This window comes from Mchenga conophoros, linkage group LG4 (assembly GCF_057382185.1).
Source record: "Mchenga conophoros isolate Kocher_MC1m ecotype Shallow Benthic linkage group LG4, M_conophoros_male_GT1.1, whole genome shotgun sequence".
NCBI lineage: Eukaryota > Metazoa > Chordata > Actinopteri > Cichliformes > Cichlidae > Mchenga > Mchenga conophoros.
This window is the reverse complement of record NC_140529.1, coordinates 22,932,815-22,955,375: the sequence shown is the minus strand read 5'-3', so window position 1 is coordinate 22,955,375 and position 22,561 is coordinate 22,932,815. Positions and strand designations below refer to the sequence as shown.

Sequence of the window (22,561 nt, the reverse complement as noted above, 5' to 3'; positions counted from 1 at the left end):
TAATATTTATATGAAAGTACTTCCGCCCTTGCTCTGAAAAGCATGAAAGCATTGTTTGCATATTGCCTTTTTTAATCCTGCCTCAAACACAAAGTACTTTCCTGCCTGACTTTCTGTTGTTATCAATGAGTCTTGGATGAGCTGTTGCAGTAGCAGAATTAGTCCCCATTTTCCACAAGTAGCTTTTCCTGCTCTTGTGGACATCTTTCTTTTTTTTCTCTTCAGTATGCAAGCATAGACTAGAGATATATGTGTTTGTTTGACTACATTTTTAAACGCTGCTCCTTTGCTAGCTAGCACCAGAAATACCCAGTTAAACAATGCTATATTAGTAATATACGATGGCAGTTACCAGTTTAAAGGTGTTACACCAACCCTCTCTTACGCACTGTCTGTGAATGGAAGTTATAACTAAGTCAGGAAAAAAGCAAACAGATGACAGCTGTGTTAACCAGCGCTGTTCTACAATTCTTTAAAGAATTACCACCTGTATGTTTGCTTTGTTAGAATAAATTGGAATGTAACCAAGCAGATGCGTGACCATGTTCTGTACAGGCCTGTGGACTTCAACGTGAAAGAAACCAAAGCTACTGCTGCTAGCAGTTAGCTAGCGTTTTGCAATTCTGCATAATTCTAAAAAGTTTAAATTTGTTCAGAAGCTTATTGAACAACAGAAATGAGGCTTTCTTTTCGGAAGTAAGTATAAGAAAAAAAACAGTGGCCGACAGCGCTGTAAACAACGATAGACTTGAGCGTAACAAGCAACTGAATAAGGTAGAAAACAGATTTTTAGACGGGAAACTGTTCTTGAAGTACAGAGAGAGAGAGAGAGAGAGCTGTGCATGAAGTGTGATTTTTATCAAAACAGCAAAAGTCAGAAGGAATTCATGACGATGTTTATGTGAAGCGTAGTTTGGATCTTCTTTTGCTGCTGGTTCAGTCAAATAGTTTGGAGAGAGATAAAACCTGCAGCTTTAGAATCGGTGCAAAAAGGGCGTACCTGCTGAAACATCAGAATTAGCAAGCTGTCGGCTTTCAGCCCCGACCGTGTCCGTGCCGTCGGGTGAGAAAGGCGACATCTCACTGATTCTGATCTGTCAGCGGGTCGCGCTTTGTGTTTATGTCTTTGTGCAGAATCCGTGTACCTGCTCTCATTTTCTGTTTTAGCTGTTTGGTGGTTGTTGAAATTTTGTGAGGTTTAACCTGAGATGCTGCTGTTTGGGCAAAATAAATTTATATTAAAAAAATCGATACAGGATTTTAATGAATCGATATCACGTTATCCAAGCTAGAATCGATTTTAATCAATAAATCGATAATCAAAACCCACCCCTACTTTACGCTGTGTATACTTTAGTAACATTTAAAACATGATTGAATTTACTAGAAACCTAATCAGTTTCATATAGCTCCAATTTCTTTAGCTAACATTGTTTTTTTTTTTATCCATTTAAAGTAAGTGTGTGTGCTTTATATGTGTTCTGAGAGTTGATTAGTCAAATCATTTTTTTCTCTAGTTTGCATGACTGTCAAATTAGTCACCAGAAGAAGAATGGCAGCCTCTGTATATATGCTGCTGACCTATTAAAAACAAGGACTGTTGCATTTTCAGAATTTTGGTGTCAAAAAAGAAAGTTCTAGTGATAGTCAGTGGTATCTGAAAGAAAATCAAAGAGAAGCTGTAACCTAAAAGACCGATAAAGATCATTTCTTCAAACCTTTTGCTGTCAGGAATGAGCATTAAGCTTGCAATAGTACAAGCAGTGCACAACACACAACTGGTCGATGATGACTGACAGTAAACAACCCACAAATCCCACAAGAAAGGCAGTTTTATCAATACAAATATAACTTGTAACAGACAACTTGCATTGTTTACATGAGGTGTAGTTTGGACTGAAAAGGCCAAAAACTGAGGGAAACGACTTTAAAATTTAGGTGAGACACTCAATAAAGGGCAACACAGACTTTATGGCCCACAGAGGAAATTTGAGTATAAAACGTGCTTCTGATCAGTTGTCACATTCAAATTATATTCAGAATTTGCTCAACAGTTGTAATGTTTGCATCCTGTAACCATGTCCAAGTTTTGTTATGGTTGAGACACCCTTCCCCTCGTTTCTTGGAAGTTTATTTCCATAGTTGTTTTAATGGAATAACTGACTAAAAGGACCAAAAACTACCTAAATACAACTATCACCTGTGCATATGTCTTTAAAAACAATATAAAGATTATAAAGAGAAAATCTAATGGCGTAACATGACATTTACTCTGCTCTTACTGTAGATTCATATACTGGAGTAAGACTGTTTTTGTTCATGTACACTATGTATGTTGGCTGCGTATTAGCTATGTGGATTATTTACTCAAAGGACAGGTCTTTATGCTTATAGTTACATTTCGTTTTGTCCCTCTCTTCCTCTCTCTCCCACACCATCACCCACAACAATTCTCAACAATCAGCAGTGTTCCCACAGCACAGGGCCACACTTCGCTATATTTACATATCCATCTACAGTGGATTAGCTCTTTTCAATAGCACAAGTCTGAGGCAATCCTTCACGGGGTGTGCGATTTATGACAGGCTTTGCACAGAATATGAAGTATGAATTATGCAGAACATACACAAACACCAAGGGTATTCTTGGGTCAACAGTGATTAGATGTCAAAAGCATGAGCGTGGGAAGGTTTAGAACAATAAGCTTCATAATATGCCAGAGTATTTTGATATTGCATACTGACAGTCTGCTTTTCACCTTCCTCTGTATGTTTTTTACATAAATAGGCTTGCTGAATATTGAACGGCAGCTCCAAAACCACCTGTTTCAAAAACATTTTCAAGACACTGACAGCTATACCTAACTGCATGTGTATCCACCATGACATGATTTATGTAAAGACTGACTAGGAACAGTAAGAACAGTCCCTTCACACCACTGCAAATATCACGCACACCCACACTCTAAAAAGTCACAAAGAGCATTCTTACAGACCCTTCACAGTCTTTCAGCAGAAAATTCCCGCTCAAGCCTCTACCAGTTGTCTCTATCCCTCAGAGCTTCAGAAATTGTGAAGAAAGAGGAGATGAGAATAGGGAGGGACTGAAGCTTCAAAGAACTCTGTGATGTGGTAAAGTCTTGACACTCTGGTCTTACTAAGGAAAAAAAAGGTCAGCTAACAGCAAAGCCCAACATTACTTCTATAATCAAAACAAACTGGATAGCCTGGTGGGATCGATGAGGATTTTATGAGCTTTGCTTGTATGCATGTGTGCGCAAGATTTTGTTTATGCTGGCAACTAAAAAAGAAAAAAAAAATCAATGGGTATTACCAAGTCTTCATCTCACAGGGAGTGAGTAACAAGCCTCAGTATTCAGCATGACATACGAGCTGAAGCTCTGAAGTCTGAGAGTGACAGTAAGGTGCAGAAACTGCAGAGTTAGCAAAAAGAAAGAGTGAGAAAGATACAGGGAGCAGTAACAATTCACCATGTGAATTATCTCCTATTTACTTTGCCTGATGCTGCGTCTTACTGGAAAGGTCTTGATGACTGCATGTCAGCATTCATAAAAACAAATTGAGGTTATTTAAGGGGAAAGAAAACGTCTCTGACAGAATAGAAACAGACAAAATTCAAGGCAGACTCCCTGACTGCAAATTGGCTTGTGACGGAGTCAGAAAAAGTGCAGTGAAAGGAATACATTCCAAAACCATATAAATCATCCACTTAGAGGCAAGCTGGTCCATCCTCCTGAGTAGCCTGTGGTACAAACCATTAAGAACTTATTTGATTATTGCTAAGTAGTTGCTCAACAGCAAATGGCAATTAGAGAAAATTATGTTAAATCTTGGGAAGCATTAATTTTGAAGCCACACAACCCCATCACATTTGTACAACCCCCCCCCAACAACACACACACAAACACACATCCACGCACGCACTCGCTCATCTAGGACATGCCTGTGTGGCTTGGCCAAGAGAAGTTAATTGGATTGTCTAAGCATTTTGGATGTCCACTATCTTATCATCTGTAGGGGTGAATATCTAGAGATGTCCCATCCAAAGCAATCGCATTATCTTGACCCAAAGATAAGAATACACACTCATACTCACTCTTTGTATAAAATTATATTTGATATCACCTGCTACAGTTGCAGATCTTCCTTCAACTGCCCCAAAATGATCTTCCTCTCTACTGGTTATCAGTCAAAGTGCAAAATTGATGACCTTAAAAGGTAATGAGTTTACTTCAACTTGACATGACCCACAAGATATTATGGCTCTGTGGGCTAAATTTGGACACACTAGCTATGCTGGCTCATTAGCCACATGCTGGTAGTGGGAAATACACTTGGGTTTGAAATAAAATGTAATTATCCTCTAAGGTGCTCTAGCTATAACCCAAATATCCATGAATCCACAAACACATCTCCATCATCCTCTTCTTTTTCTCTTCATCCTCCGTCTTCTGATTTTATCCTGAAGGACACTGTGGCTGCCGGCCAGTCACTCCCTTTCCCATCTGTGTTTACTTAAACTGAATGTGAACACACCGCAAAGATTGTTGGATGATAACATATATACACACACTAAAGCAGCCACAAACATGCATGCACACAGCAGCAGACCGACAGAGAAACTTGGCATCGGTTTATTTTTGATAATCTCTGAAGACTTTGGTCTATAATAGCTTGAAGGATTTGGTACTATTTCTCCTAATTAGTCCAATGTGAGGTTTGTTAGTGATGGATGACCGTGAATGTGATTTGATTAAGTAGTCCCATGGTTTTTTCCCATGTTTTTTTTTGTGTTTTTTTCAGTTCCCCAATGAATGTGACTGTTAATTACTCGAGAAGCTTTGGGGGATTCACAACAACCTGTTCTGTTCAGAGCTAAAAGTTACAAGCCCCAACAGTTCATCCATCACAAACAGCTCAGTTTTTAAGGGTCCTATCAGTCATTTTCAGTGCTTTTTCCACCACAGAGTGAAACCTAACTACATAAAGCTAAAAACTTTGATACCTACGCCGAAAAAAGCAATCAAAAAAGTCTATCCGGAAAGCTATTTTGTGGGCGAGGCCCCCGATTCGAGCCAACAGTGTGCGTGCTTTGTTTTTCCCACAGCTGAACTTTTCTATTTAGACCTGTCAACAGTCTTGTTGTGCTTAGTGGTTTGTGGTCAGGTGTCGTTTCCTAAATAGAAACCATCTATCAGAGGCTAAGTGGTGGCTGAGAGATGTCATTGTGGTCATGAGTGGGTGACAGCGCAAAAGAGGAAGTGGGGAAAGGACTGGAAAAACAGTTCCAAGGGCTGCATTTTATCCTTGTGTACGAGCTAAGTGGGATGGCCCAAATCCAAAACACTTGAGGATAAAAAGAGTTAATTTATATGTGAAAGGAGTGAGGCGGAGATGTCACACTAAAACCAAGGACGCGTTTCGGGTAGACCCCTGTATATTCAGTTTCTAGTGAAAACATTGCTCAAAGGATACACAACAAAATATTTAAGTGCACCAATGAGACATCGATGGGCTTATGAGACTAATGAAAATGAGAAGAAAAGAAGTGGAGGACTTGGTCAAACATAAAAATGAAAGAATTACAGCAAGATATTCTAAAACTTTCTTTTTATTTATTACTGCTCATGCATCATATTGCAAGTTGTGTTCAAATGCAACATTTAGTGATAATGATGTGTTCTCTGAGCATTAATTGGTCTTTCTTGTCTATATAGCTTAGAAGAAGGTACAAAAGATCAGAACAGATCAAAAGTTGGTGCTGGCTTCATACACTCAGTTCAAAACTCATGGGGATTGGGCTTTACTCATTAAAGACTCCACTGACTCTTATAAAAAGCATCTGAAGAAATGTTTTATACAGAAAACCTTTTCATTTGTTGTTTTATGTTGTATTCTGGTGCTTTACATTGTTAGGATATGTTATATCTTTATTTCATAATTTTTATTGTGAAGCACGTTGTGATTTTCATCCATGAAAAATCCTATATAAATACATTTTCCTTACTAACTTAATAACACAACCACCAAGCACCAAACCCCAAAACACAGCCTTTACTAAGTTCAATAAAGAACCCTGCTTTACTGCTTTACCTCTCTCCCAGGCTGAAAAAGTACTTTTGCACAGAATGCAGAGAATAAATTGCAAAATTTATGGCCAAACAGACAGCAAAGTCAATCAACTCCTCCATAATCAGGGTTTTTTTCTTTTCTTTCTTTTTCTTTTTTTTACATTTTTGTTATTTAAGAACTACTCAATACTATTCCATGAAGGATAATAGGGAAACCCAGCAGAAGGTGCCTAAAGGAGGAATCCTAATCACTTTATCCCTGGATTCTTCCTCAACTACATCCATTATAAGCGGAATGTCCACATAATTCCACAGAATTCATAGTGATTACTACATCCTCCGGGTGGACTCAGTTTCCTTTAGCGCCATTTTAAGGCAAAATATGACCTTCATCAGCCACTGCTGTATTTTTTGTTTTGTGCTGGTTACATAGTGTCTTTATTCAAGCTCCATGCCATACTTGCCAATTATCAGCAGCTTATGTCAGCATCTTATGATGTCAATATGAACTTGTTAGGATGCTGACATGGCTCAAAGCACCACTAGCTGATGGGTCCACTTGGAGGTCAGCTGTCATGTGAAATTGTAAGTCTGCCCCCGTTTGTGGATACATCCAGTCTCTGTCTATATTTACTGATGCTCTGTTCCCCAAAAAGTTGTATAACATGAGGAGATTAAACAGATGTGAATGTTATTTTCTCAAAAGTAAAATAAAAAAAAGTTTTACACATACACAAACATCAGAGTGACTGATCTCAGATATCTAAGGTTGCAGTCATTGTGTGAATAATCTTTCTAGCAGCAGCAGCAGCAGCACTGCCTCAGTCTCCCTACTCCTTTAGCACAGAGACTCCTCTGTTTGCATCACCGCTGCCAGAGCTGCAAAAAGGAAGGTAAGAGGGTGAGAAGGGAGGAGGAAGCCCAGGAAACCCCTGGATCAAATTCCTGCCTCTTGGTGAAACCAGACCTGGCTGCAGCCCCTCCCACTTCCTGCTCTGACAATGGGCAAAGGCAGGGAGAACCCTCCTTCCCTCCTCTAGTATAATTGATAAACAATGATTGTGTTCTCCTCTTCTCCTGACCTCTGTCAGTAGAACAGAGGAGTCACACATGGTCTATTTGCCACCTTGGATGGCAGAGGCCCAGACAAGCACAGGCCTTACCCACTATGGATGCATTACCTCTGTGTGTGCTATTACAAAAGGCCCAAGTTACAGAGCTACAGTGCTTTCTCTCTGTCTCTCTGTTGAAGAACTGTTTCATTCATTGAGTTCGGAGAGGCATTCAGCTGGACTGTGATAGATCTATCTGGGAAAGGTCGTTATCTAATCACGGTGCTCGGTTGTAAGGGGTGGTGCGATGCATGTGGTCCCATTGTTAAAGGGCAACAGTTGAGTTAGTGACAAAGTAAGAATGAAGCAAGTGTTCTGTGTCATTCACCAACAGCTGTAACAAAAAAAAGAAAACAACAGAAGAAGAATAGTCCTCTTTCTATCTAAGCCTGAACGATTACTCCTATTAGAGCAAAACCAGAGATTAAAAATGTTAAGGCTTGGAAGATTTTATGTCACACAGCGAGTGGTTATCTTTTGTGTTAAGATAAATGCTGGGTCTTAGTCTCAGATTGTGGAGTCACCAAAGCATTTAGTTGACAATCAGCTCTTGCAAAGCTCCCTCAATCAAACACCATGCTCCTGCATACTCATTAAGATAAACAATGCAATTTTGTGTAATTTCAACAGCTATTCCTGCTCATAGCACAATAAGCACCCCAACAGGAACTCAGCACCTGGCCTGCTTTTCTTGCTTCACGAAGAAATGTTTATTTGGAATGTCTAGAAATCACCTCCTGAAGGGAAATGAATTTCCAGCGTTCAGGACAAATGCGGCAGCGACATTCCTAGCGGGAAGCTTAGGAATTCCCCCCATCTAGTATTTTGGACTATAATGATATGCTAGCACACATGATCAACATTGCCATGCACAGCAGTGGCAATGTCAGGAGCCACAACAAGAATACATAATTACAAAAATATGATATGCTTGTACGTGGTATAGCACATGCACTGGCTGAACCTAGAGGCAAGGATGCAAAAGTACTTGTAGTAGGTCTGAAATTCAAATATTTACTTTCTTTTTTTTTTTTCTTTTTTTTTAAATCTACACATTAAATTTAAAACCTATTTGTCAAAAATGAGGGTCTGTCTCATGAGGAAGTGTAACAGTGAGTAAATGTGTTCACAGCGTGGCTTTGGATGATGGTAATGCATTGTAGTCACTGAGTTAGCTGCTGACAGCTGAGAATGTGCTGTTGCTGCAATGTGGTTAAAAAAAACAACAACACATGACCATTTAAGCAATCAAACATCAGTCATCTCCTGCAACTCGGCTGGCCTGTAATCGCATTACGATTAGGCTACTCGCAGCTCTGCCTCATTACGCTGTGAGTGCCTAAACACTTGTTAAACAGAGAGAGGGAGAGAGAAAATGTAGAGAACCTAAAAATACAGAGCAGCGAGGCTCTAAACAGAGGCGAGTGACAAGCCGAGGATTAGTACTGCCTCAGCGAATCAAACAAACAAGTCCAAAAAGGAGCGCGGATGGAAGGTGGAGACAGAGAGAGGGATGGACAGGGAGGGAGGGAGAGATGGTGATGAAAACAAGACTTCCTCAGGAGTTGACCTAGTAAAACATTCATGAGAGAAGTCTTTATGTGAAGTTTGTGTGCGTGAGCAGGGAGGACGTGGAGGGGAGGGAGTTTAAGACTCGGGAGTCTAAAATAAGACGGTCCTCTGCGTTTTAGTGTCTGTGTTGGGAGCCTATAAGAGTGTGCCTGTCAAAACAAACAAATAAATAAATAAGTTACTTGAGATTTGAGACGACATGCAGGCCCGCTTGGTGCCAGCTGCTACACTGCGGACCTCTCGAATCGAGAACAGACACCGGAGTGAGACAGAACCCAGAAGTAAGCGAGACACGAGAAGAAACGAGGGACATGAAAAGAAGTGGATTCTTTTGAGAACGTCCAGCAAACAAATGGAAGACTAAGTGACTCAGTGGTAATTATGCAGAAAAGCCGCAAGTGCTGCGGCACCCAAACACTTCCTTTATTGGTGGGACATAGTTAGATAATAAACAGAACACACAGAAATGATTGACACTTCAATCAAATCATTTCACAGTAAATGTTCTGCTAAGACCTCACTAAGCTATCTTACATTCCCAACTCAAACAGCGCTTATAGTGTGTGCTGATGACTAGGAAAATGTGATAAATTACTGAAGGCATGTGGCTGTACAGCTGTTAAAGTACAGCACTAATTAACCAGCTCATCTCACAGCCTACAAAAGGTCAACCTATCAAAGAGCCCACACACTGATTACACAGCACACAGACACACATCGAGAGAGAGACTTTGAATTTGAACGTCTAAATATAAATAACCCACATTTTCTGCTTCAACACAGTGTGTAGCTGAGAAACTGAGAATTTCTTTAAGGGGTTTTGCTTTCATAGAAAAGAAAAATATGAATCAGAGCACATCTGAGTGCAAAAGAAAAATACTGGAAATGTATGTATGAGATAGAAATCCGTGTTTAGTATTAACTTTTATGATAGTATCAGCCTGAAGCTTGACTACACAAAGTTTTTGATACAACATCTAATGAAGAAAGGGGGGATAGGGGATAAAAGAGGTGCATAGAGAAAGGGAAAGCAGAAAAAGCCTCTGTAATATAAGCAATCCTGAGCCACATTAAAATGGCTTAAAGAACAAATTAATCTTAAAGACCTACAGAAGGAGTCAGACATGCTCAGAGCCTGAAGAAGAGTCGCTGGGTTCAGGCCCTTGCAGGCTGCCTGGCTGCGAGTACAAAGCTGCATGAAAAACAGATGTTGTGAATGCCTGACACGGTAATACTGAGCGTGTATATCTGTGTGTGTGTAGACAATGAAACATAAAAGACAGTTAGAACCCTCCAGATAACGTTTGATCGCAGATGTCGTTTGCAGAGTACAATATATTTCTCTGTGTTTGAGTTCCTCAGCTTATGACACAGAATAATGTAAAGTTTTATAGCAGGAGAAGAAATTACAAGTACATTTACTACTTCAGTGGTACTGCTACATTTAGACAACAGTCACTTAAAGGTAAAATAGGCTTAAAAAGTACATTTTATTCCAAGTACCGTTGCTTGTTGTGCAAAACCTGCAATCTTTTTCAATGTCCTATGCCACTGTTTCCTAAACGTCCATATATACACTCAATGGCCACTTTGTTAGGTACACCTTTTCAACTGATTGTTAGTACAAATGTCTAATAGGCCAATTACATGGCAGCAGCTAAATTTATTTAGCCATGCAGACATGGTTAAAATAGCCGGCTGATATTTAAAGTTAGATAAAAGATGATTTAGGTGACTTTGACATGGTTGGTTGTGCCAGGTGAGTTTGAGTCTTTCACAAACAACCATCTCTATGGTTTACAGAGAATGGTCAGGGTGGTATAGAAATATATCCAGTGAGCAGCGGTTCTCTGGTGAAAATGCCATGTTAATGTCAGAGGTCAAATACCCACTCATTATAACCAGGATATGCAGAAGCACATCTCTATATTAACCTTGATGGAGTTTTGCTACAGCAGCACAAGACCACACTTAGTGCCACTTCTACAGTAGATGGCTGCTTGCAGCTGGAGTGATACCTCTGATAATACCTCCAACCACTAGGTGGAGCTTTGCATTTTCCTTCCAATTTAGTGCTTGAAGTGGGAGAAAGTTGATCAGTTACTTGTGCTTTTAATTAGCGAAGAGCTAAGTGGTTTTGTGATCATGCAAATGTGCCAGAGGGCAACACTGTGATTGTTGTATTTTATTATGTTGTGTTGTGTTGTGCCTCTTTGTGGCCAATCAGCAAGAGGCAAGCTGATTTATTGCTAAATTAAATGGAACTTTGATCATACACAAATTGGGTAACATGCATCGTTAAATCTCACTACAGCAGATCCTAAGTGCTAAAATAGTTACTATTGTTTTTTCAATCTGTTTCAGAAGCTAGTTCTTGCCTAATACTTGCACAATAAACCAGAACAATGAGATTCAGTGCTTTTAATTTTTCACTTTAAAACCGAATCTGTACACTAATAGCACTCCAATGTGTCTTAAAAAAAACTAACCAATTTCACAACATTACAAAAAAAGCAATGGCGTCAACATGAATGTCAACACAACTAGGAAATGTTGTACAATAATGTTGCACAACATATAACCGTTTCTTTGGCTGGACACAATGCAATCAGCTTTTCCACATAAATCTTACATTATTTTTCATAGTGTTTCTTCTGACACACACACACACACACACACGGTTTGAATATCAGTTTGTTCAATATTCTATAGATGCACAAATAATTCTGAATGAATGATAAATTCTTACATTAAAAACAATCCAATCACAGACACATACACACACTTAGCAAAGAAAGAAACCTCCAGAACAAACTACATAGTGGGCGTACGTCACACTTCGCTTGAAATTTATAGCCTCCTCTATTTCTGTTCCCTTATGATCTAACCACAGTAGCTCTTTTCAGTTTCTCATTGATTGCAACATCCCAGTCAGACAAATTACTTGGCATCCCAAGGTGCTGCTCTGTCCCCTGGCACCTAAGACAGTGCTGCAGGGGCAGCTGAAAACCTGATGAATCCCTCCCCGCCAAGTGCCCTTCATATGAAAGGGCTGATAAAGCCACTAAATCATGCAGCTAAAGTTTACATAACCTATCAGCAAGTGAAAAGATAGATTTGACAACTCAGCTGAAGCTTTTCATAATATGCAAGATTGAGGTCAGAATCATCATAGAAAACTTCATCACGGACGAGACGACAGGGGTGTTAATGTGAAAAGATTTGACGTTTCATCACATTTAAAGTCTCTCTTTGCGCTTCAAGGCTTTTTGACTTGTCACAGTGAAAATCATTAGGGGAGTGCTAAATGGTGAGTGGTAGGAAGTGAATGAGCTAGTTTTCTTTTGTGTGTGCAGGCAGAGTGTGGCCTTGCAGTCATCACCTTCTCTGTAATATACCCACAGCTCTGAGTGAGTGGCTACAGCTGCAGCTTGGCTCACTGCTCGCGGATTTTCCAGTACCAGCCGTCCCTGATGGCAGGAGCACGAACTCTATAACCCCCAAAGAGTCCTTCTCTTTGCAGCTTGTCTGTAAATATGCGTATGTGCGTGTGTGTGCGCTACAGCTATCTGAACATCTGTCTGTAGTAACATGCCTGATTTGTGTTTGTTCACAGAACCTTGAGCTCAGATGGCACCTCTCAATATCTGTCCATCTTATTAGAGCCAGCAGTATTCTTGAGCCCACAGTGGCTATGTTTACAAAGGAACAACCCAAGACCAAGAAAACTTGATAAGATCTCAAAAGTAGTTTTTGCCTTTTCCACCAAAATTGTTGAAAAGGCTTCAGTTAAGTCATGGTGTTGAATTGCAGAGGGTTTTTTGTGTTTATGCTCATAGTTACAGGTGTGCACTTTGAGTTCATGCTTGCAAGCATAAACAAATCTATTAACCTGCATTTGTTGAAAATACTTTACCTTTTCAGGAGCTGGACTGCACCTGAAAAGGTAATCAGTATCATTCTTGCAATTCTGAAACCATTCTGAAATGTGAGACTATCAACAACATCAAAGGGAGGGAGTCGAAACAGAGCTGTCAGATAGGATGTGAAGGAGAAATCAATTATTTCTTTGCATATCAGAGGCTTTTACCTCCTCTCTCAAACTTTCAAACCTCCATTTGACAAATCTATTTAGCATTACATAAACATTATAGCTCTGTATACACACTGTAACCGGGATCTTGACAGGGAATAGGAAGGATAGGCACCAGGGACATAAGCCAGACAGACATGGAGGTTTGGCATGGATTATTTTCTCTCAGCCTGTAAACATGGCTCTAGCTGGAGGACCCAGTTCTTTGACAGGTTGGCATTACAAATTCGCCCCAACCCTCTGGATTACCACAACTACTCATTTGTCTTTCATTGTCAGTACTCCGTCAAGCCAGTTTCCCCTATTTCCATAACAGCCTTAGAACATTTTATCTTACAACCATCTTATATTCCTAACTTCAGTTTCTTTAATCTATTTTCTATCAATTTTCACTGGCTACAGGAAAGATGGCCACAAAGTTACACCACCAAAATTGGACTCTTTTTGACTCATACATTTCATACTTATTTGGAGACATGTCTGTTTGGAGACAAGTATGTCTTGCATATGATAAAAGACTAAGTGTTGATCTATTGGTATCGGCATTTAAAATGACTGATAAATGAAAATTTAAAAAGTAAAGATGAGTTGGTAGAAACACCATTCAACCACGTTATTAGTGCTGACGTTGCAGAGTCTTTCCACCAGGGGGTACTCTGCAACTTGCCTGGTATGCTACTGTATAAACACAACAACCAGCTGAGCAGAGTCAAGCAGAGTGTAAACAAGTAAATAAATAACTACACATAACAAATGTTACAAAAATCTGTTTATGTTTTAAAGAATAAAATATCACCCGATGTGTTGGAATCACCCAATACTGATATCAGCCTTAAAACTCCGGCCTTACAGTACATATCCGTTTGGCTCTAGATATGATTTACAAGAACCCAAACCAAGGACATCTGTACATGCTTGGTAATGCAGGATATTACACACATTTGTCTCTTTAAAGGGAAAAGTAATGAAATCTTTTTGTGGGGAAAAACAAATTGTAGTTTGAAGACTAAATTAGCACCTTCTACTCCAATCTGGGATCATACTTTAAATCATCAAACATAATTATAAAGTCAGTTAGACAGATTAAAAAACCCCCAAAAAACTGACAATTTTTCTGCACAGGAAAAAGAAAATCTTGTGGAGGTGTCTGGCAAGCTGTCAGCTTGTGCAAGCTCCTGGCCTATGGCAGTGTAGAAATTTGCATTTGGCTCAAAGGAGGCCTGAAACATCAAAGTCTCTCTGATGCACCACTTGATGCTGCACAAAGGGACAGGTGAAGAAAAACAAGTCGACACAAGAAAGCACTGAACTACTGTACCCAGAATGCACTGGTTCCTAAAATAAAAGTGGGACACATCAGTGCACTGACAGAAACAACAAAATGCCACACCGTGCTTGAACAAAAGCAGAGACAAAGGTTATGTTTCTACATTACGACTCTCAGTAAGCACTGATATTTTTGTATTTTCGCTCTGTGGAATTTTGTATAACATCTGTAAACAGTTGAGACAGTTTGTGACAGTCAAAGCAAGAGGCTTGAATAAAAAATATGACAGGCTAAATAAGGAGCCGTGGGAATCGGTAGCATGTGATTCCGAAACTGTCAAAACTGTTTCTGATGGCAACTGACTGCTTTACTTATCTACTTTAAGACATCACAGATTCTTTAGCATTTTAAAGTTTGGTGGATGGTGTAACATTTCAAATCCCTGCTGACAATATTTAAGCTTCCCCTTTCCTTTGACTTATTACTTCATTAAACTTAGATACTACCCATGCAAGCGCCCGTATTACCTAGCAGCAGCCCCTGAATGATTAGACCAGTAATATCAGATTTACCCAGCCAGACACATAGAAACCCAGGGTAATCACCAAACTTAGTTTACTTGACTATGACTAGATGATGCCTGCTGGGTGTTGGCTCCTGCTGTGTTTAAAATACATCCTCAGACCGCTGTGCTTTGAACCACATATTCTCTGACGCTAATTTTGCAAACAGTGCCACATGTTCTAAAATTCATCCACTAATTGACCTTGAAATAATTTGGCAAGCTGGGACACAATGACCAGTTGTTTGAGCACACAGAGTGCCACTACCCTAATGTAAAAAGAAGACAAATGAAGAGTTTGAACACCTGCACTCGCTGAATAAACTTTGAAAACATGTTGCAGGCTCTCTCACCATAAATCAGTCCAAGAAAACAGTTCCAAACTTTTCACAGTTCATTGTCAAGCCAGCACTGCATTCACACGTCTGCTTTCCTAATCCTTCACTGTTCCTCTTATTTATGTGACTTTGGCTTATGTGGTAAAGGGCTTGGTACAATTGAAATAAAGAACCATCCTGAACTACACCTGTACGATTTGTTGAATTATGACATTATGAACTTGTAAAGCTTTACCTCTCTCCCTTCCTCCCTCTGTCCCTCTCTCTCTCAAAATCTAATACTCTCCACTGAGGCTCTCATGTAGAAAACCATTCAGCGTTTCATAGCAATCAAACCTGGCTCGTGAGCAATTACTTCTGATCGCAGCCCAGTTGGCCTGGACGCTGTTTATCCATGTCGCCATGGGAATTCATTGGGCAAAACTCAGACAGCTGAGGGAGGGGGTGGGGGTGGGGGTATTTCTTTTTCAAATGCAATGTGCCATTGCCAGTATGTATGCCTCCCCAAAGACGCTTTCACGATGGCTCAATGCTCGTTTTAATTAACACATAAGCCTGCTGATGTTAATTAAAAAAGAAGACAGACAATTCCCCATCAGGAGAAGATCGCAAAAAAATGAGGGAGGAGGGGAGATGTGTAGGTGAACACGCAGTGAGATGCGATGACAGTGCTTGGCACTTATTCATCTGAGACTTCGTGTTGCCCTCTTTAAAACATATGCAACTGGTAAATCAAGCTGAGTGTATCAAACAGACTTTTTATAGAAAAACTTGTATAAGAGTATAATCTGCAGTTAGATGTTTAATAAGAAAGTTCCAGGAACAATTGTTACACCTAACGTATATAAAATGTAGTTTACCTGTGTTGTCATGCAGTCACTTCATGTGTTACTTACTTCATAGGCTTGAACAGTGCTTGTCCATAGTTCTGGAAAGTCATGATCAGCTTCAGCTGGGTGCCTCCAGATTTCATGGCTGGGAGGAAACAAAATGAGCTGTTAGATCAGCATCTAAACTAAACTGTCTGAGGCATAAGCATACATGCACAAACACATGGATGCACTCAAAAAAAACAAACAAAACAAAACATGCACAGCTGTTTTGTTATTTGCCATTATGGAAAAATGCAATTTTGCATGAATGCATAATAGAACTATCACATCTGCTGGCAATCGTGCCAGTCAGGAGCTGGGTGTGACCGAGAGCAAAAAGTGGCCTGAAGAGCATCTGCTAAAAACTCTGGCTAGTTCTGGATTTAACAGAGGGTTGAACATGAAACGGACAGTTTATCTGAATGGAAAAGAGCGACTGTGTGTTCTCGCAGCATGCATGCAACTTTAGAAGAACATGGTGCTCTGAGAATGACAAAATATCAGTGATTGAGGAAAAGAAGCCCCTTCAATTTTAGTACATAAAGTTCACACACGCTGCCTCAACAGGAGCACATTGCTGAGAATATTTTAGGCACATAGCACATTATTATGGTTTGACTCCAGGATGCCTGAACCTGTTGTTCCATTTCAATCGACCCCTCACTATCTGTCCGTTTGTCCAATAAAGTGACCTAAATGTAGACTTCCATCCATGCGTGTTTAGCTACAAGCTACATAATATAAGAAACATGAGTCTCACCAGATGTTTGTCTGTAAGCCTTCATGAATTGAACACATTGTCAGCAAGTTTCTTGTGCACACTGGATTCACTGTAGCGACTTCCTTTTTCATTCAGACAAATTAACCTCCTGTACTCAGGGAGATGAGCCAGGGCATATGTCACTGACTATCAGTCATGTCCATGGTGTCTCCCAGAGGGTGATGGAGGCTCACTGTGAGATTCCCGCTTTCCTTCGACTCAAACAAAAAGACCGCCAGGCCTGCCCAACTGCTTTGTGTTTCTGTCACAATGGACAAGCTTTCGGGTATTTGCCCATTTATTACAGCGCATTAACTTGATCATATTACACAACACAGCACTTCTGCCTAACCCCAATATCCACATAAGCCCCCTGTAGTGGACCCACTTACTGACTGGATTGCTGGCTGAGTAGCTGACTGCACTCTACCCCCTGCACCGAGCTGTCTTTTGTCTTCAATGACTCTCTTGTTGTTTCTCTCAGAGCTCTCACGGTGTGTTCCTCTGCTTTCCCCCCTCTCTTTTTAGTTGGATATGTCATCCTTGTATTCACATTCTCTCTGTTATGCTCTGTCTGTCTGAATTCATCATACTCAGTGCTGGCAAGCCTCTCCATTTACCGTGACTCATTTTCAAAAGCTTTTGGATTTTTACATACACTGTTGCACACAACAGTACAACCTACATAACCTCAGGTCAGTGCCTTTTCTTTATGACAGAGGATGAATGCTGAGTGAATGCAAAGCTAAAAAAAAAATACACTGAGAGCATTTGGCCTTCACATATGACAGATTTGCTGAAGCCAGGTCAAGTGAATAGCACCCTAGAGTAATCCTCAAACTTGGTGCAGCTATACAACGGATCTAAAACCTTTAAGAGATTGCAAATGACTGAACTATGATTTAATGCCATGACCTTGAACACATAAGCCACAATTCTTGAATTCATTGCTCACCGCAGGCCTTCATAAAAATCCACCTTCTAATCGAGAACTAGAAAAAGGTAATCCGCAGTGAAAAATCCCGCTAAAGCTTGGCTGATTGTTTCACTGGATTGTCTCTGCACTGACGTGCAATCACACATGACTTGAACAGCAACAAACCCACAACAAAACATTCTTAAGATTCTCCCATCTGTCTCAGCTGTGCCTGAGAGTATGCATTTGTGTTGATCTAACCATCTATCTTGCTCTGTTTCTCCAGGAGACCACAAGTGAATCAATGTCGCTGACTTATTCTCTACACCTTCCTGCTCGCAGGTCTTTCAGATATGCTCCAGGCCTCGCCCAACGCTCTGAGATTCCCCCTCTCATGCAGCAATGATAAATCCATCTTGCTCTCACCTGTATCACCTCATGTTACTGTGCGTATGATTTATGAGTGCAGCTGAAGACTGAACAAAAGGCCACAGCCTGCCCCAACAGAGAGACAGACACAAAGGAGGGAAGAAAGGGGGGGGGGGGGGGGCACTAGTGAGGAGAAAATGCTGATGAAGAAAACTTTCTAATGCTGTGTCTGATTTGTCATTTTGTTGAGACAGCTAAGTGTTTGTGCTAATTATGGGGCACAAATGTTTTAATGCATGCCTCCAGGGCGTGCACACTAACACAAACACACACACACACACAGACATATAAACACACATAAAGCCACACAGACATAGAGCACTGCTTCACTGCAGACAAACAGTATCTTTGTAGGTATGTCTGGCCGTGAGCAATTATATTGTCTTTTGTTGAAAAACAGAAAAGAAGGGTTAAAGGTAGAGAGAGTGCTAAAGTGAAGGAGATGTGTAGAACGAGAAATTGTGAGTGTTCTTTGAGAGAACGAGGATGTAATAATATTGAGACACCAGACAAATACAACAAGTATTGGAGGCTAAATAGGCATAAGTAACTAACATTCCCCACAAGAACAACAACAAAAACATCAGAAACACCTCGACAAAAATTTTCATCCTAAAAGGGAACAAATGGTCTCAGTTTGGGATTGTGGTCATGATTATTACTCACATTTACTCAAAGTAAGTTTGGCCACAGTGGTAACAATGTAATGCACATCTGCCTTATAACATCTGATCTCATTACATAGAGAAAACAACAACTTTTTTAGCAGCTCTTACTGTTGCGCTCATTTATAATCTGCTTTAAAAGAAAAGCATTTCCAAAAGAGAGTAATGGGTGTTTAGAAATGAAAACAATGTTGTGACATTCAGAGTTGATGGGGAGGAAGTTCTCCTCAAATGTTTCTTCCAGTTTTTCCCAGTTATTAAGCTTGTCTGATTTAAGATGAAAAAAAAAAAACCTACAACTTTTGTATTTATTATTTTTTTCTCTGATAAAAAAATTCCTGGTGCTCCACTTTAATTTTTAATGACACAATGCAGATCTCAGTGAAATACTGTGATTGAATGGAACAAAAAACAAAAGGGAATTTGAATACAGCACTATCCTTCCAGTGTAAGAGTGTCAAATGAATTTCTATCAAAAATCCTGATTATATAATTGTTACACTTCAAATAATTTAGGAGTCATTACAAAAACAAGCAGGTCCAGAGGCACTCCACTTTTTACAGTTTTCAAATTTTATGCCAAAGTTGTTTTTTTTTGTTCATACCAAGGTGAAAAAGCCTTCCCAAGTTGCATTTTTCACACATTAGTATAACATTGAACCTTGAGTATAATTAGGGAAAATATCTTTAAGTTAGTTGGGACATTGCTGCTGTAGGCCAAAATGACAGGACAGAATCTAACAGTTAGAAATTGATCAACACAGACCAGATAAAAGAGTTTAACTGCAGACCCCATCAAATCCTCAACTTCACACACCCACACATACACCTTTTCAGCATAGCTGACTGACTCACCTACGCTGGTGATCCTTTGTGTGACCAGGTCCTTCAGCAGGGCATCCAGCACAGGGCTGTGTCGGGAGTAGAGCTCATAGCGGTTGATCCCGATGTGGAATCGCAGCCAGTTGGGGTAGGATTCTGCTGTCACCTCTTCAGTTGGAGAGAACTCCTCTTCGTCTTCGTTTCCGTCCTCATTGTGCCTGACAAGCAAGTGAGGAGAAGAGTGGGAAGGTATAAGTGATGGTGAAGGAGTAGACAAAGAACAATACAAGCTTATAACAGATGGTTTTTAAAAAAACAAACTACAAAAAACAAAATGCTGCCTGGCTGGCTATGGATAATCCAAGACAATGAAAAGAAAACAAAATCCAGCATGATGGAAAGCAGAGGCCAAGTTGGGTGCTCAAACAAAGAAAGTAGATAGATAGAGAGAGAGGTGAAGACTGATAAGGAAATAAAATAGATTTGTTGTTCTGAATGGACATGATAGAATAGAACAGGAGTGATTTTAAACCTTATATAAAAGTAAAAGACCTGGGTGACAAAATGACTTCTTAATAGAGCAAACGTGTTGAAGTCAGAGCACTCTAGCTGTTCATGGACTCGTTTAAATCACACAAGTTTAATTTAAATCTCGTCGGCTTACCATCCCTGGTTCCCTGTTGCTCTGGGATAAAACCTGATGTCGTTGTTGACGTTAAACAAAGTGTCATCGTCCGTGAGAGGCGGAAGCTCAACCTTGTATAAAGGATGCTCAAACAGGCGAGAAAGTCGTGAGACAGCACGGGAAGGGACGATCCGACCCCCGCTTGCGTCTCCCATCAGCGGCTTGTGGTCATCTGCCTTCCCCGCCGACGTTTTCATCCGCCGGAAAGAGTCCGCCCTGTCCCCGGCGGTGGTGATCTTTTCCAGGGAATGCGATGTGAGGTTGGAGCTCGGCTCGTTGCTGAAATCCTGCAGGATTCGCAGCGTGTGCTTATTAGGCCAGCCGGCTTCAGCCGCCGTCCTGGCTCGCTGCTTCCCCCAGCCTTGCGACTCCCCGCCCGTGTGGTGTGCGCACTGGCAGCCGCCGTCCCCGCTCTCCGCTCCCGTCGCCCGCTTCTCTAGTTTTGGTAACAAGTCTATCATGATGTGCATGGTGCACGCAACCAAAAACACCATAAGTATCAAGACTCTGAATTTGCGAAACAAGATCATGTTTAGCCTCTATAAATATATATTTTATAGCAAGCTTTAAGCGCACCTTAGCTACAGCACCGACATTGGTGTCTAACACTGTTTTCTGAGGACGAGACAACGATGTTACTTTGGGAATTCTCTATGATCGCTCCACACATAATGAGCGTCAGCCTATGTTTAAAAAGCCCATTTTATGTGCGGTGTTTAATATTTAAAACAGTCCCAACGATTCATTCCCAGACAGGTGGAAAGACCAAGACATTGTAAAAACCCGGACACTTTGCTGGCTCAGGAAGTGCTCTTCATTCATTGCCTTGTTGAGCAGGATAGCCTATAGTGTCAGGAGGACGAGTGACTAAATAAATCTCACTGAAGATGTATCTTAGGCTAAGAGAAGGGAGTGGGGTCCTGCTAAAAGCATCAATAGTCTTCTTCAAATCTGCTTCCCTGTGTCGCTGCCAGCACGGAGTGAGATGTCAACCGCGTCATAACTGTCTTCAGAGGAAAGTAACAGGATGACACTGATATAACGTAGTCCACAAAAGCACAGGTTTCCTAACATTTACGATCAATTTATAAACAGAAAGAGGAATAATAATAATAATAATAAAAAAACCAAAAAACAAATAACAGGTGATCCGCTGCAAGATGCCTGGATGCTGCCCCGCTTCTTCACAAAGCTGCTGCTGTCTGCAAACGTCGCTGAAGTCAAATCAGAGACTGGCTTGGCAGGCTGGCCGGCAGGTGTGTGGGATCCTGGTTGTGATTTCTCCTCTCAGCACTGCTTTGTCTTCCTTCCAAGTGTCCATCCAGAGTGGGTGTGTTAAATATTATGATCGAAGCCCTCTGAGCCCAACCTCGGTGGCGTCATGAGGAAGAGATTGGCTGCGTCTGCACATACAAGTAGCACTAGTGACATGAAAGGCGAGCTTCGGGGATAAAAAGCTGTATGCTGAAACCCTGTAAGGCTGCAAGTCCCCCGCACACAGCCAGAGGGCGTTGGAACTACCTGAAACATTGTGCATCCTATATCACACGGAGGGCAATGGGTATGTATTCCTACTGGATGTGCTTGAAGTGTTCTTTTAGATCATTATCAAAATAAGGAATTGGGTAAATTAAACTGGGACATTCAATAGAGGGATGAAGGAACGAGTGTTTTAGACAAAAATTATTCGAACTGAAGAAATACAAGAAATTAATTTTAATTGTGAATTAGCCATGACTATTATTGTTGTTATTGTTGAGGTGGTAGCGGGTGAGTCCTTTCTATTTCTTATAAAGTTTATAGAAACATGGAAAATTGTCATTTAGGTCAGAAGTCTTTCAGTGGCATTGTTACAGTCAAGAAAAGGTGCTTGTAAATCCCTGCTTTGACATCCAAGAGTCACAGGGTAATATGGAGCTGGAGCGGTGTCCATGGAAACCTTAATTGAAGCGTGAGCATAAAGTCGTCATTTACTGTAACTCTGTTTTTGGTTACTGGCATCAGAGGAAAAAAATAAATCCAACCCAAAATGCTTCCTCGAAATTCTGTTTCAGAAGGAAATGTACTTCCCACATAATAAAAGTCACATAATGCCCAAATGTGTTGGCATATTTATCAAGCTATCATCTTGTTTATTTCTTTTTAAATGCGCTTGGACATTTGGAGTCTTTGACAGCATGTTGCTTTTGAAGCAAACAGCAAGTAGCAAGTAATAGCTTGTTTGTCAGGATTTGTACATTCTACTATATATAAATAAAATCACAAGAAAGAAATAATCGCTGCACAGAGCTGCAGACGTTTTAGGCTTTCAAATTACATGGATTGTTTGTTTGATTATCAGAAATCTATTTTAATGCATATTTAGCTACATGTAAGC

At 40.4% G+C, this 22,561-nt stretch overlaps 1 protein-coding gene across 1 annotated transcript in view; it reads right to left on the bottom strand.

Moving 5' to 3' along the window:
* The window catches only part of fam20ca (FAM20C golgi associated secretory pathway kinase a), a 46,611-nt gene extending 24,836 nt beyond the window's left edge, over positions 1-21,775 (bottom strand). The window contains exons 1-3 of the mRNA XM_085271072.1: positions 20,164-21,775; positions 19,533-19,717; positions 15,932-16,010 (exon numbers count right to left, since the gene is read on the bottom strand). Coding sequence (XP_085127198.1) covers positions 15,932-16,010; positions 19,533-19,717; positions 20,164-20,714 — 815 coding nt within the window. The 5' untranslated portion in view covers positions 20,715-21,775. The remainder of the gene's footprint in view (positions 1-15,931; positions 16,011-19,532; positions 19,718-20,163) is intronic.
* Positions 21,776-22,561: the final 786 nt, after the last annotated feature.